The sequence below is a fragment of the Ascaphus truei genome, chromosome 8 (genome assembly GCF_040206685.1).
Source record: "Ascaphus truei isolate aAscTru1 chromosome 8, aAscTru1.hap1, whole genome shotgun sequence".
NCBI lineage: Eukaryota > Metazoa > Chordata > Amphibia > Anura > Ascaphidae > Ascaphus > Ascaphus truei.
Genome location: NC_134490.1, coordinates 51758748 through 51774603, shown reverse-complemented (window position 1 = coordinate 51774603; position 15856 = coordinate 51758748). Strand labels below are relative to the sequence as shown.

Below are 15856 nucleotides of genomic sequence, written 5' to 3'. Positions count from 1 at the left end.
ATCAGGGCCTTGTGCTTCAATGGGGGTGTCTGTGTGATAATGCCTTGATTGGCACTGAATAAATCCCATCGTGCAGACCACGGAGAAATAATACCAAGAAAAAGTCACCCAAAAAGACCCCTATTTAATAAACTGTGAAACTTTTGCTCCATGTCAGAGAAGAGTCGGAATTCCATTCAAATAAATGGAGCTCAGGGGTTCTCTGACACAAAGAAGCAGCTTTCGTCACAGCATATTGAACAATGGGACGAGAGAAATGAGACTGCGTGTGGGAATTATTCTTATTTTATATCATTTTGTTTGTGCCCGGCAGCCAATCCCAGAAGTAAGGCCTGACTTCTGGTCATCCTACCAGTCCCCTTCCTCTGCTGGGATCATCTACCCCCATGCTACACTGGTGGCATTCCCTATTCCCCTCCCTTAGGCTGCGCTTATAGTGCCGTCGCCGGTGACAGCGACGTTGCCGTCACGCTGTGGTTGCTGGAAAAATAAAATGTACTTAGTTTCCAGCGATCGCGACCAAGCCGTCGCGCTGCTTCTACTATAAGCGCACGCGATGGCGGCAATACATTTGTTTTGCCACAACGTCGCGTCACCGTCGCCGGCACTAGAAGCGCAGCCTTACTCAACAGCTCACTGCCCCCCGTCCCCCCCCCACTCAACAACTTGCTTAAAACCACTCACTTGCCTTCCTCCCCCACTCAAAAACTCACTCGCACTTACTCCCTTTCCCGCCCCGTGCAACAATACACTGGCAACCCCACACGGAACAACCTGGGGGCCTACGGTCAGTGCCTGGCCAACTCCAGTCCTCAAGGGCCACCATCAGGTCAGGTTTTAAGGATATCCCTGCTTCAGCACAAGTGGCTCAATCAAAAAGACTGAGCCACCTGTGCTGAAGAAGAGACTGACTGAGCCACCTGTGCTGCAGCAGGGATATCCTTAAAACCTGACCAGTTGGTGGCCCTTGAGGTCTAGAGTACGCCACCCCTGGTCAAACGTATGTGTAATTCTAACTTCTAAAACACATCTTGTATTGCCATTGGTTAGCTTGGCAAAAACATTCATGTTCCTGATGCAGCCAAAACAATATCATTCGCGATCTTTTTTGCTAAAATGTATTCTACCGATCCATCGATCACCAATCCTTTGTGCATATCATTTAAATTAAAAAGAGGGCATGATATCCCAGCAGCTCGACCATTGTTATTTCCAGGAACACATTTGGTTTTATGCATGCTTGTCTGCTAATATGGCACTTCTCAGAGACATTATAAAGAGTATTTATGACGGTCTTAAACTGTAGTTAAGAAGGAGAAGGTGGGAAACAGCAGGATTGGTGCCAGTTGTACAATTGAGATGGATGAGCTCCAGAAATTCAATTTCTTAAAAAAATCTCATGTTCCCTGACTATAAAATGACTTTACACAAACACTGGGAATAAGTAGAGAAAGCCCATAACTGAGGCTTTCAAATAACATTGAGCAATTAAGAACGCTTGGTGATTATTAAACGTTTGTAAATGTTCTGTAAATATAATTAAACATCTTCATTGCTGATGTAAACAGCAACGTCCCAAATCTGTCATCAAATCAGAAATGTATCATTTCAGCACACAAAGGCTGTGAACATTTTATAGGAAACAAGAGTAACAAACATAAGGATGTAGTGTGTCACATTGTGCAGGTCTGCATTTTGCACAGCCAATCTAAGGCTGCGATTATAGTGGCCGCGCAGCCGAGTGTGGGACGGCACGCGCGAAACATGCACTAGGCTTAAAGGCGATCGGTAGGCGACAGGGATGTGTGGCGAAGGGGGGCCCGTGAAGTCACGTGAGCAGTTCGTCCTCATTGGCTGAACCGATCACGTGACGCAGCCGTCACGCTGCAAAAACAAATCCAATGGTATTTTAAAAAATTGTGTGCTTGGTCGTGCGCTCTATGGCCTGCCTCATAGAGGTATGGTCTTTTGTTCGTGGCGTGTGCCATGTCGCATGCGCCATGTCGCACGCGGGCACTATAATCGCGGCCTATGGAAGAGTAAAGTATCAATCGAGTTACAGAAAGTTACAGTAAAATAAGGGTAAACTAGTGGTTTCCAATTTTTTTTTTAGTTAAGAAACCCTAAATGAAATTCTGAGGAACCCCAACCCTCTATAATAGCGCGTCTGAGATTAGATACATTGTAAATTCTTCTGTATTTGATACAATTTTCAAGTTACCAGAAAATTACAGGGAACCCTTTAGGGATGCCCGGGGAACCCAAGGGTATCTAGTAACCCTGGTTGAAAAACACTGGGGTAAAACCATTGTTAATTTACATCAGGGGTGGAGCAACTCCAGTCCTCAAGGGCCTCCAACTGGTCATGTTTTTAGGATATCCCTGCTTCAGCACAGGCGGCGCAGTCTTCAAATGAGCCACTGATTGAGCCATCTGTGCTGAAGCAGGGACATCCTGAAAACCTGACCAGTTGGTGGCCTTGAGAACTAGAGTTGCCCACCACTGTAATAAAGGCACATTTTATTTCTGCCTCAAGGCATTGCAGTCACTGTTGAAGTTTGGGAGAATCTCAAGTTCACGATCACTAAAAAACATTATGCTGGTTTAAAAAAAAAAAATACAAGTTATTAACATCATGCAGCTGTTTTTGGTGGGCAACTTTGGAAAAAAACAGGAAAGTTAACATTTATATACATTGGTTAGCCAATGAAAGTATCAGTTTCACCCAAGAATTGCATCTAGGTATCAAGCACTAAAATAGGCCACGTATGTGTGTTACATTTACACTAAAACAGAACTTGAAATAGGTGGCTCTTATCAATGTATTTTGCACCTATTTTGCCCAGCCTGCACCATTAATAACATGGGGAGTGATTACAACAGTGAAACCATAGGAAATACTTGGAAGGCATTGGATGATGGTATCAGTATGTCCCAATCTTGGCGCGTCTTGCCATCGTTTTTATCCAGTTTTGTGTGCATCTACTAAACCCTATACGCTTAGTCCCAGAAGGTGAACAGCACCAATTGTAGATTGAAGCAGCGCACAATAAAATAAGAGAAATAGGAGGTGCACCACCAAGACATCGAAATGATACTAAAGAGGAGTGTCCACGGCACTCTGTGAAAACAGAAACTTATATTTACGGTTGCAGAACAGAAAAACAGATGTCCAGATGAAGCACGGCTTAAGAAAGGTCTATTGCAACCCCAAATGTTGCTCTTTCTAGAAATCTGTTGTTCTGCTGTGCTACAATAAATGTAAGTCTTCTGTTTTTGCATCAGATTGCTATGGACATTCCTAATTTGTATAAACCATATACCCATCATGATACCTAGAACCTAAAAGGATGTTTCTGACAATGTAATCACCTGAGCACATGGAGATAAAGTGACTTGCCACTTGTCACAGTGGGTAGGAACTTAGTTTTGAACTAGTATCTCTCATTACAGATGCCAGTGTTAGAAACACACTTTTAAGCTTTCCAATGCATTACAATCCTTTCTAGCAATGAAGTGGTTATTCCTTTTGTCCAAGTTTGTAAAATAGTACAACAGAATACTTTAATAGTGATGCCAGACAGACACAGCGTCTACCCCCCTTGTTTAAAACATCTGACAGTCGCAATATTTCCTTGGTTCCAAGAGAGCTAGTTAACGTGGCAATTTCCACTAGGCTGCAATTTATAACGCAGTGTCAGGCTCATGTGTTTTTCTTGACACTGAGGAACTAAAGCAAGATGACAAGAGAATTAAATCAACAGGGCAGAACCGTGTGAGGAAAGCAGAGAAAGCAGCCAGAAATCCTCCAAGGTCCCCAAGCCACCGTTAATGAAACCGCTCCTTCTGGGACACTCAACCACAGGGTTCTGAACATGTAGAGACTTTGTGATAAACAAGTCACTCAGGACATTAAATCATGCTTGGTTAGGCTTGGCTCAAATCCACCCAATCAGACAGCAATTCTAAATGTTTTTAGTAAGAGATGAAAGCAGTTTTCTACGGCATGATGGAATGTATTTCCTGTATTTCATTTAAAAAGAAATAAAATGAGACTCATGGTCAGACTATCGGAAGAAAAACATCCTAATAACTTGGGTCTGGACAATGCACATCGTTTTGAAACATAATGATCTGAAAGATTAGAATATTTCAGCATTTTACAATGTAGTTAGGATAGTCATTTTGAAAATGTGTTTCTTGACATCAGTTTATCAAGGTCCCTTTCTATCATTCTGCCCCAGCAATATGAGGAGCAGAGGAAGGAGCTTAATGCATCACTTAGAGGCCCATATGTACTAAGCGATGCTATGCCACACACCATCCTCTGGTGCTAAATAGTGTCTTGGAGAATAGTTCTGCTTAGTAAGTATGGGCCATATTATTAGTATATTTCTCGGTCAGTTCTCAGACCAAGATGAAAACCAACCATATACCACCATTTTGCAAATAATTGTGGTATTCATAACTGTGGTATTCAGAATCATTTGAGTGGACAGTAGTTATAATCTAAGTACCGGCATGTAAGAACCAGTGCTGAACAGCTCAAATGCCTTTCTGCTGGACATTACACTATCCGTACAATAGAGGGGACAAAATAATACTTCAAAAACAATTCTTGAACCTATTTTACCCAGCCCCCTGCAATAGCCACAGAGTGAGAATGCAAAGAGGCCAAACAAGGTCTAACATTAAGGTCTAACCTCAGACATTCTTGTGGCCTATTTACCCTATCCCCAGAAACACCGGCAGAACAAGGATAACATCAAGGGTGGCATAACAAGAGAGAAAGATGAAGAAAGGCGAGTGGGAGTAAGTTTGAATGCTTAGATAAGGTACAAAGGCACTCAAGTACTGAGTTTCCTGGTGAGTAGTGTGTTAGAAACCATTCAAAATAAATAAGGTATAAAGACAAGTTAGAGTATTTAGTAAGCTAGCTAGCGCGGGACTAAGAAGCAGGCAGTTGTTTAAACTCAGTACTGCCTTGATCTGATATTTTGGCTGTATTACATATTTTAATAAACCATCATCTGTTAGAAACTGGAGGAGTCCTCACCTTGTCTTTTTCCAACAGATTGGTTTGCAGGCACTGGGTCACCCTAGACTTCCGTGTGTCCCTTCTCCACAATAGCTCATTGAAGTATAGAGAAGCATTTTATAAACAACTTAATAAATACTTTGAGACTGACCTGAATTTTAATGGGCCAGGAGAAATTGCTGATGTAGACATAGAAAGTAATGTTGGGGTTGCTTCGAAAGTTGAACTTTTCACAGGAGAAACCGTCCTTGTATTCCTTGATTTGAGACCTCGACACCACAGGGACCTCCTCCCCTGATATTGTGCCCGCTGAAAACATAAGCAGACAGTCCATGTTACAATCTTCACTAACTGCAAAGTGATACATGTATTCATCATGTCTACAAATTTAATTATGCAAGAGTAATTGGGTATTGGGAAGAGTAGTTCGGTGATCGGGTACTGGTTATTACTCAGTGAACACTGATGAATCAAAAACTGGGCTACTCTGAACACAAAACTTGTGATTTACATTTCTTCCGGACCGTGTCACAAATTGGGCGCCTCTATTGCTGCTAGCTAATTTTCTCACTCCCTTTTCTCTCTAGAATTTCTGATTAGTCAGAGAGCATTCCTTATGACTTAGAGAAAGGGTGCACAAACTAGGGTGGGCACATTTTTTAAGGGGGGCGCCGAGAGAGGAAGATGGCGGGAGAAGAGGACAGAGGACTGCCAGAGTGGAGCAGGGCTGCAGAGGAGTTGGGCAGCGGGAGCAAAGCAGGACGACAGGAGAAGAGAAAGGAAGAGCGCGCCCTAGTGGGCCGACCCTGAAGTCTTCACTGACTTCCAGTGTCTGCCGCTGCTACCGCGCGCGCCTCCCTGGCTGTCCTCTTCTTCTGCCATCCTGCCTCGCTTTGGGCATTTCTGTCTTTTATCCTCTGCTGCCCTGCTCCGCTCTGGCGGACCTCCGTTCTTTTCTCCCTCCGCCCTGTTCCACTCCCACTGTCTTCCACCACCAAAGCCAGGTAGGCATTGTTAAGGGGGTAAGACGTGGAGAGGGGGGGGGGGTGAGAGGAGAGAGAGAGGGTGGTGAGAGGGATGAGGGGGGGGGGAAGAAAGGGGATGCATTGTTGAAATAATAAAAAAATGCTGTCCGTATTATCTTATTATACTAATAAACTGATTTATTTAAAAAATAAAATAAAATAAGTCATGTTTTGCAGTTATAAAAATGTTGAAATATGCAAGTATTTTTATGTATTTGTATTCACATTGAAATTGTATACCAATTAATAAATTGTATACCAATTAATAAAGTTTTGTTTTTTTTAATGTGATTTGGATTACATAAGGTAGGGGGGTGGGGCCCGACTAATATCACGGATGAAAAGGGGGCTCGACTTAAAAAGCTTGCGCCCCTGACTTAAGAGCAGGGGTGGGCAACTCCAGTCCTCAAGGGCCACTAGCATGTCAGGTTTTCGAGATATCCTTACTTCAGCACAGGTGTCTCAATCAGTGGCTCAGTTGAAGACTGCACCACCTGTGCTGAAGCAGAGTTATCCTGAAAACCTGACCTGTTGGTGGCCCTTGAGGACAGGACTTGCCCTCCCCCGCCTTAGAGAATCATTTAATATATGCCAAAGCGGCCAATCGTACTATGATCGTCCATAATCCCCCTTTCAAGTCAATGGTGGTGTGATCGACCGCATTGGAATATACTGAATTACCCCCTTAGAGGAGACTGCACTGCTTTGGATCACAAAACAAAACAGCCAATTCATCAGTTGACACCATTTCACTTGGCCTTCACATAAATTGTTAATAAAATATATGCAGGTTATTAAAGAATAAGGGTTCGTCAGCAGACTAACGTTAGTTCACTGTTTATTCAAAATCTGCCTGTAATCACGCCCTGTGCTCCTCTGTTCTTTAGCCTCACACAGCAATCAGGCCAGGGCAGAAGTAGCACTTCTACAATGTTCAGCTGGAAGCAATCTGGTTTCTCCTGTATTATGTGCGTGTGTTATGTACGTGTATACTGTATGTTGTATGGGGTTATTTGTCAACAGGTAACGAGTAGCGTAGATAATGAAGTGATGAGATTTGCTTCACCCAAACAATAGTTCTGTTAACTGGAGAATAAAGTTTTCTGAATAAATATCTTGACACCGACCAGCATGGCATCAGATCGGATGTAGATATGGAAAGTAATGTTGGGGTTTATTTGAAAGTTGAGTTTTTCTCCCCAGATGAAACAGACCCTATATTTCCTGGTGTGGGGCAGCAAGAAAAGCCATCTCTCTATTCCTATGGGTACAGATAATGTTTCAGGGAGGGCAGGGAGGGCGGGGGGGGGGGGGGTGTACACCCTCCTCAAAGGCAATACATTGCAATGTGTATTCTATCATTCTATCACTATATTACCTTAAATGCACTAGAAAGCAAGGACTGGAGCCCCTGGGCAAAGGGCAACATAACTGCCTGATGAGGGGGGTGGAGGGGAGGGGTAGGGTTAATGTAGCAAGTTGGGGTGAAAGGGGGAAGGAGTAAGGAGGGGCTTTGGTTATATCAGTGTTTGGAAGGGGGATTTGTATACCTCTCCCACGCTCCCTCGCTGTTTATAATGTTATTGTTGAGATTTGTAATTGTTGTGTTTAGCTGCGTATTTCTTGTTGCAGCTTAGCGGGAAGGCATTAGAGGGGGAAGGGACCCTGGCACAGACTCTTTTGGGGGAGGTCCAAGTAGTTGTTTGGGGAAGGCAGTTTCATACTTGGCTTGGGCGGTCGGTATGCCAGTGACCTTCTAGTGGTGGTGTTTGGGGCCAAGTGGTTTGGGCGGCTACTTGGCACATGGTTACAAGCCGGGGGTATCACTCGGGCTTATGGATGGTTACGGAGCAACTTAGTGGGGTACCCTAGTTTTGGTTATTGTGTATAATGTTAATAAAGCTGCAACCGGCTTCTCCCAACCACGTGTGTTTCATTAATAAAGGGGTGGTTGTGGGGGGCTTTCAGGACACAGACACCCCGATCCCCCAGGGTCAAGATGCAGGTTGTCACGGAGGTACATCATATTAAATGATGTACTACATACTGCTCACATAGAGTGCACAGTTTCTGCCTTCTGCCAATCATGTAGAACTCTGATCTACAAACAACGTCCGTGTCAATTATTAAGAGGGTTTACAGGGAAATGGAGCTGTGGGAATCCTATTCTTTCATTAAGGTGAGATTTATTGAAAGTGTCATGTACAGTATCACTATACAAAGCTACGTTCATGCTCAGGAGTTGTGCGTACCAAAATCTTGGACTTTTGCTTTATGCACGGTTTCCTACTACAGCAGTTTTTATTATTTGCACTTTATAGGCATGGCTTAATTTGCCATAATTCAACTTATTCCATTTACATGTGGAAAAATTCAAGCAGATGTTGAAGTATATCAAATTTCTGGTAAGTACTATAAGCTTCTCGGAAAACTTATGAATAAATATATTGGAGGATAAATTTTATAGTAAAACATGTCCTGTTTAATACTCTCTCCAATGCAGATCCCTCTGATAATTTACATGCAGTGTCAATAAAACTTCATGGATAACTAAACCAGTGAAAGTGAATTTGCCTACACTATAAACAGGTCTCGGAAGCCTAACTAATACGTTACATAAAACTGCAGAGTGACATTTACGATCAACATTTAACAGTCTGGCAGTTTTGTTTGATCATTGCATTAAACTACACATCAAGGTGGTACATAGCAAGGCATGAACACACCTTTGAAGAATTACAACAGGGCTCTTTAGAAAGCAGGAATAATTCCACTGGGCAATATTTGCAGTTGAATTATTTTTGTACATGATGTAAACTCAGAAGTCCGATCACTGGTCATCACTCTAAGGGCCTCTAAGTGTCAATATGACATTCTTAATATTCTCTCTTCATCAGAAAGAGAAAACATGGCATCAAGCATATGCGGGTCATATTTTAGAAATGCCACAGTGATGCTGCTGTTAATGATTGGCTCACCTGCAAATATGTTAAAAGAGGTCCTTGTTTTGGCTCCCAAAAAGAGGGGAAATTGAAAAGAGATTAAAGTATAAATGAGATGAGTTGGCATTCATCTTTTTTCACAATGTATTACAAATAGAAATACCACCTAGGAGCACATTCACATGTCTCACACAGGTCCACAACCCTGCCTTTCCCCATAATCACTCAGAATACAATGCTTCCACTGCAGCCAGGGATTCTGGGTAATGATATGCATCCCTTTTTGCTTATTATCCATTCTAACATGGATCCTTATAAGCGTATACCTGCCATTATACACAGCATGGACAGCTGTTTCGACCTTTTGGGGCTCACCAACATGAGGACTGTTACTAGCCTTGATATCTGAAGCTGGTAGTGGCCACAAACCAGGTGCACAAAGTAAGTTATGGTGAGTAAATAAATATCTTAAAGAGAAGGGTAAAGCAACTTGGGATGCCCCTAAGAAGGGGGTCCAGGGTAAAGGAGAGTGAACAAAAATGGGTGCTAAAAAGTATGAAATCCTGGTCAAGGGGTAGCAATATGCAAAAGGGAGCCAAGCACACCAAACGATTGGAAAATTCACATTGTAGCAAAAAATATAATTTAATGACTAAAGATTCAGTGTTGCATCCAATGTTTCGGTGCACATGCAGCTTTTCGCTACATTGTGACATTTCCAATCTGTTGGTGTGCTTGGCTCCCTTTTGAGTAAAAAAAGGTATACAACCTTCCAGCGTACAGCAAATAAAAATTCTACTTATGAGCACATTCACGTCTTAGACTGGTCCATCAACTTGCCTTTTCCCATAATCACTCACTATACAATGCTTCCACTGCAGCCAGGGATTCTGGGTAATAACAAGCAAATGAACACTCAAGGTGTGTCACTTTCTGCTTCTTGAATGAAGATAGACTGTGTGGACATTGAACTTTATCTCAATCAAATGTATTAAATACTAGAAGCAGGGTATGTCAGGCAATTAGATCCAGGGTTAGATTTATGTGTAATCAAAACAATTATATTCAATTCATTGTGCCTGCCATTCATCAACAAATAATGGGCCCTCAGTGCTACATATGTTTGATGTTTCAGGCTGGAAATAATCCAATATAGTATCAACTATGGGAACAAAATGCTTGGAACCCCCATTGGGGAGCGGTTTTCAAAATCTTAGTATTAAGGTGAAAATTCTGCCCAAGAGATTTCTATTTTATTTCAAGCTAGGGACTTCCAATCTAATTGCCAGTGGAAGAAAGCTAAATTCCTACCTTTATTAACTTAAGTAACAAATGGTTGTGCATATACTGTACAAGTCCGCCAAGTCATTCAATTCCAGTGCTCAAGCCCCCCCAACAGATCAGGTCCTCAAGCCCCCTTAACAGGTCAGATTTTCAGGATATCCCAGCTTTAGCACAGGTGGCTCAATCTTCAACTGAACCTCTGATGGAGCCACCTGTGCTGAAGCAGGGATGTCCTGAAAATCTGACCTGTTGGAGGGCTTAAGGACCAGAGTTGAACCCCCCTGCTCTACCAGATACATTTGTTTTTCGTGTTTTTAGATTTCATCTGTTCCCAAAAAGTAGAATTGTAACTTTTAACCAACTCCATCAACATATGTTAAAATATTTATATTGCCGCTAGCTGCCTCACTCAATGTATCTAGTATGTAATGCATTAGACAAACCCTCACTGCCCCTGACCAAATCAATGTTCTTATTCCTATTATCTACTTCTAGTCCTCCTAGGATGTCTCCTTTTAAAAGTCATCAAAGCCAAAGAGGAGAAACTTTCTGTGAAGGGCTTGCGAGATAAAGCCATCTGCTTCTGAAGGGAAGAGAATACTAGAAATGCTTCAGAAAAGCAAAGCGATAAGCGCTGTTTATCAACCCAAGCAGAAGAAGCTTATTGTTGGATATCAATGTTAAGGTTAATAATTAAATGCGAATTTGTAACACTCAAACAAAGAATTTAGAATCTTTGTCTCCCCAGTAGTTAAGGAAGCAATTTATCTTAATTAAAATCACAGCATTTCATAACATGGACTTTTTTTTGTTGCATTTAAATATGACACAAATGCCTGCCACCAAAGTCATTTTAATTGAATATTGGAGAAACTTCACATGTTAATGAAGCTTTATTCAGATGGCAAATTATTATCTGCACTTTAAGTAATATCATTAGTAACAGGATAATGACTAATGCCACAAGAGTATTAATAATTCTAAAAATGTGTATGAACAGAACAAAACACAAATCTTGTGCATTCAGCTACGGCCTTAAAATCTGGTTAAATGTGTTACTTTTACTAAACAAAAGTTATAGAAATTTTTATTTTCTCATTATATTATTCATTAATAGTGAACATATTAATACAGTTATAATAGTATTGCATATCATGATCAGAGGTAAAAGCTTTGGAAGTGCTGCCTTCTTTTACACACTTAAAATAATTAAGAAGGTACACGTGGCTCTATAGATAAGAAATATGTATATATAATTCTTCTTAATTATTTTCATGTTCACAAAGTTAATAATGAATTTGTCAGTAAACACGCAACTAACTGCGAAGGTTCACAAATGACAAATTGTAGTAGCAGTATGTACTGTAGGTCCTGAAGGAACTAGATTTTATTATAAGCAGTGATCCTTCTTAGTACAGGGGTGCTCAGCTCCAGTACTCAAGCCCCTCCTAACAAGTCAAGTTTTCCGGATATCCCTGCTTCAGCACAGGTGGCTCAATTAGTCATGGCTTCAGCATAGGTGGTTCAATCAGTCTCTGCTTCAGCACAGATGGCTCTACCAGAGGCTCAGTCTTCGATATCCTGAAAACCTGACCTGTTTGGGGTGTGGCTTGAGGAGTAGAATTGAGCACATCTGTCTTAGACCGATATGGGACATTATCATCTCCTTAGAAATTTTGTTTTAGAGGTCGCACTCCTTATGGTACTCACGGTACCGGAACAAAAATAATTGGGGTGCACTATATGCTGTCCGGGGTCTGCTCCTGTGGTAGATCCCTTGTTTGGAAGTAATTGAACAGTAGGAAGGCAGCGAGTGCTCAAGAAGTTGGAGGAAATGTTTCTTTATTGAATATACAGTGGCGGCAGAGTTTATTCTAACTCGGCCGCCACCGCAAAGTGCGGGCAGACGCGGCTTACTTTTTTTTTTTCCGGCGTGCCGCGCGTCAGCCGGGCGCCGGTCACGTGCGCCTGGCGTCCCGAGGACGCCAGGTATCCCCGAAGATGCCAGGCATCCCGAAGACGCCAGGCATCCCCGAAGGAGGCTGCAGGTAAGGGGGTATTTTATTTTGGGGAGCGTGGAGCGGGCCGGAACAGCCTGGGGATCGCAAGGGGAAAGGAAGGGGGAGGGGAAGATGCGGCTAGGGTGGGCTGGCGCACGGCCACGTTCGGCGCCAGCCCGTAATGACGCGCGGGGCAAGACGGGTAAAAGTTAGAATAAACTCTGCCGCAGCAGTATATATTCCTCCTACGCGTTTCTATCCCAGCTGGGATGTTATCCAAAAGATACATCTCTCTGCATTGTCTGACCCTGGTCCCTTGTCGGCTGAGTATATTAGTCTACCGAGAGGGGAGGTGAACTCAGGACCATGCACTAGTATCCAACTTGTAATATATCTAGGGAAATAAGGAGGGGTTACACTGAGAATGATGGAAATTATCTCAACGTGAGAGATTCACTCAAATCTCAGGGCTGCAGACAGTTTTTAATTTATATCCACATAGTATATTATGTGTACAAATTGCAAGGTAATGTGTAGTAATTTGCTTTGCAAAAACATATCTCCTCCTTGCTTCTGGGGAGATCTTTCCCAATCCTGGTTCCTGCCTTATTTCTACACGTTCTCGTCCTCGCCTCCCACATACAACTTCTATTCCTCCTTGTGTAAACCCCTCTAATCTCATACCATGCCCTGTCAACACCCATCTTACAACCCACCTCTTTAATGAAGCATATGGCTGATACTATACACCTCATACATCGATCTTGACCCCTTGCATACGCACTTACCAGAACACCCGCCTACTATCTATATAAGTTCTCTCTACTTACCACTTAGATTGTAAGCTCTTCGGGGCAGGGACTCCTTTTCCTAATGTTCCTTTTATGTCTGAAGCATTTATTCTCATTATTTGTTTTATTATTATGTCACGTGTATTACTGCTGTGACGCGCTATGTACATAAATGTCACTATATAAATAAAGGTATACTGTACATACAACATTAAGAGGTCAATTCAATATATGCCAAAGTGGTGACTGTCTTTAGCTGAAAATCCCCATATGGGGGGAAAAAGCCTGAACTGCCACTTCAGCATAGAACTAATTTACCCTTTAATCTTTTATTCCACTCAACAGCCTAAAGTGACCCAGGTAGAAATACATGGGATGAGAGTTTATGCTCTTACCTGTAGAACCAATGGACCACGTAATGTTGAGATTGAAGTTGTTTGATGCATTAATTGAAATATCCAAATTCTTATTGGACTAAAAGAAAAACACAACACAGAGAAATTACCATCTCTGAAATCAGAGCACTATGCCTATTATTTCAATCTTATTTATCTGTTAAAAAAAACGTCGGCATATTTGCAGTGCCAGTGTGTCATGTTTGCAACAATGTATTCTAGTTGTGTTTGTGAATGCCTGCTTGCTGGCGTAGAACCTTGGATGCATAATATTGGCTTCATGGTGAACAGGCTTGTTCCACAGCTTTTATGGAACCAATATGGATCATTCTGAAGGTTCTTCCTTGGATGATCATAGAGGAAAATAAAGCCATTGCTGATGGAAGCACTAAAAGCACGTGTTAAAGTCTCTTCATATGTACCACTTATTGCTGCATGAAGGAGGAGTGAGGTTTTATAGCTATCATCTGGATTATGAGCTGATTTTCTCAGAAACAGATGCAAGTTATTATTATGTTTGCAGCTCTTCAACGATACATCAAAACCTTTGACACGCTTTATATTCTGGAAAATGTGAGATGTACTCACCATGAGGGCTAAGTACGTTTCCACGTCTGTAAAACTACCACTGAATTTCCATGACGGAATTTTCTCTTATGTCCTTAGAAGATTCTAAGCACCACAAAAGTTCCGACCTGATAGCTATATTCTATAGCAATTCTACAGTTTGTCGTGTGAAGAATAAAAGGCACTGATGTTGGAGATTAAGAAATTGGTTTTAATTCCACCATCAGTTTATGGTGACACTTGGGAACATCCTTTGCTCTGAAATTCCCTACCCAAGAAACTGTGGCCCATTTTTACTAAGCAGTGCTCTTCCACAAGACCAGTTACTCACCTGCTCTGGATTGGCAATGAAATTGATGGCCGTGTGGTGACGATCATCTTCTTGGATGAGGCTGAATGTGAACTGATAGTCAATCAGAAGGCTGTCTGCAAGCAAAACACATTGAAAGAAAGGAGAGTCACCAAAGCTAGAAAGCATTAACCAAATAGTCAAGATTACCTTGTTCTGGTTGTGATTTATACTGTAAATATTAACTTACTAGCACAGGTGCAGTGTATATTTGTGTAAGAGTACACCTGCCACCCTAATGATGGCAACACGATCATATGAATTTATAGGAAAATGCCAAATAAAATATTTTATCTTTATGCTGCTGTGTTAACGTCTAATGTACAGAGATGCTAGCCTAAGAAGAGCCATACAAAGTACAATAAGGTACTTATCTATCTCGGACAAAGAGAGCATACAGTATTTTGCTTACTGTCACACAGAGCTGTATTTAAAGGTTTAAGAATGGGGTTTTCCGTTTTAGAACCCAAATTTGTAACAAGCCTAATTCTGTAGTCGACCAGTTGTGTGTTGAGTAAGACACTAACTTCCAGCTCTTCTGCACTAAAATCAGAATACTACCCAAGGTCTCGAGTGCAACGATTCTATGGTCTATACATTAATCTCTGACTGGGCTTTACTACGATGTTAAAATAATCATTAGGAATATGCGTCTCTTAACGACAATTTATCAAGATACGTCTGACTATTCTCCGCTTGCGTCCCCTGGTGTTAATGCAATCTGCCTGACACATGTCCCTGTAGTGTCGTTACTGCACTTACTGCCAGCTCTTTATAGAGGAATAAAAATAAGTGACAGCCTTCGCCACCAAAAAAAGAAACCTCACAAACTTTGAGGACACTCTTGCTTCTTAGACAGCCGAGTTATTGATTATTTTCTTACCTACTGTTAAACACAACTGGAGGTAAACGTGTATGGAAAATATTTAATTTCCCCCATACAACTCAATAGCACGAAATAGATCTTCAACTTACAAATACTGCCAGTCTGACTCATTGTATAAGCATTTTATAAGCAGAGTATGCTTCTATCTTCCCCAAATTCTCTGCTTTAAGTATCACAGGACGCAGCCTTTATTTGCCTGGACAATGTTTGACAGAAGACAGCTGACAGGTGATGTTTTCTCTTCTAAAAATGACACTTCTGTGCGTGGTTCCACTGCTCAGAAAAAAAAAGCTATTTGGTTGTTGCCTACTTGTCTAGAATGCCGCCATCTTTAGAACTCTTTCCTCTAATCGCTCTGCTAATGTCTCCCTCAATTTCTTATTTGGGGATTAAACCCAGCTTGCTGAATTCAATTATTTGCCTTCACGCTTCTATGTTTCTTTACTCTACAATCAGCATTCTTGTATTTTGAGCCATTGTATTTCTTGTATTATCAAAAATGTAATGCACATCATGTTGTTGAATCTGTTGGGAAATATAACAACAATTACTGCTGCTTTTTGAAATATTAGGGTTTTA

The 15856-nt window shown here is 41.7% G+C and overlaps 1 protein-coding gene across 8 annotated transcripts in view; it reads right to left on the bottom strand.

The window, feature by feature from the left end:
- ATRNL1 (attractin like 1) overlaps nucleotides 1–15856 on the bottom strand; it is a 662687-nt gene that overhangs the window by 331770 nt on the left and 315061 nt on the right. For all 8 annotated transcript variants that reach the window (XM_075611983.1, XM_075611984.1, XM_075611985.1 and 5 more), the window contains 3 exons: nucleotides 14374–14468; nucleotides 13476–13554; nucleotides 5190–5347 (listed from right to left, as the gene is read on the bottom strand). In XM_075611983.1, the coding sequence (XP_075468098.1) occupies nucleotides 5190–5347; nucleotides 13476–13554; nucleotides 14374–14468 (332 nt within the window). The remainder of the gene's footprint in view (nucleotides 1–5189; nucleotides 5348–13475; nucleotides 13555–14373; nucleotides 14469–15856) is intronic.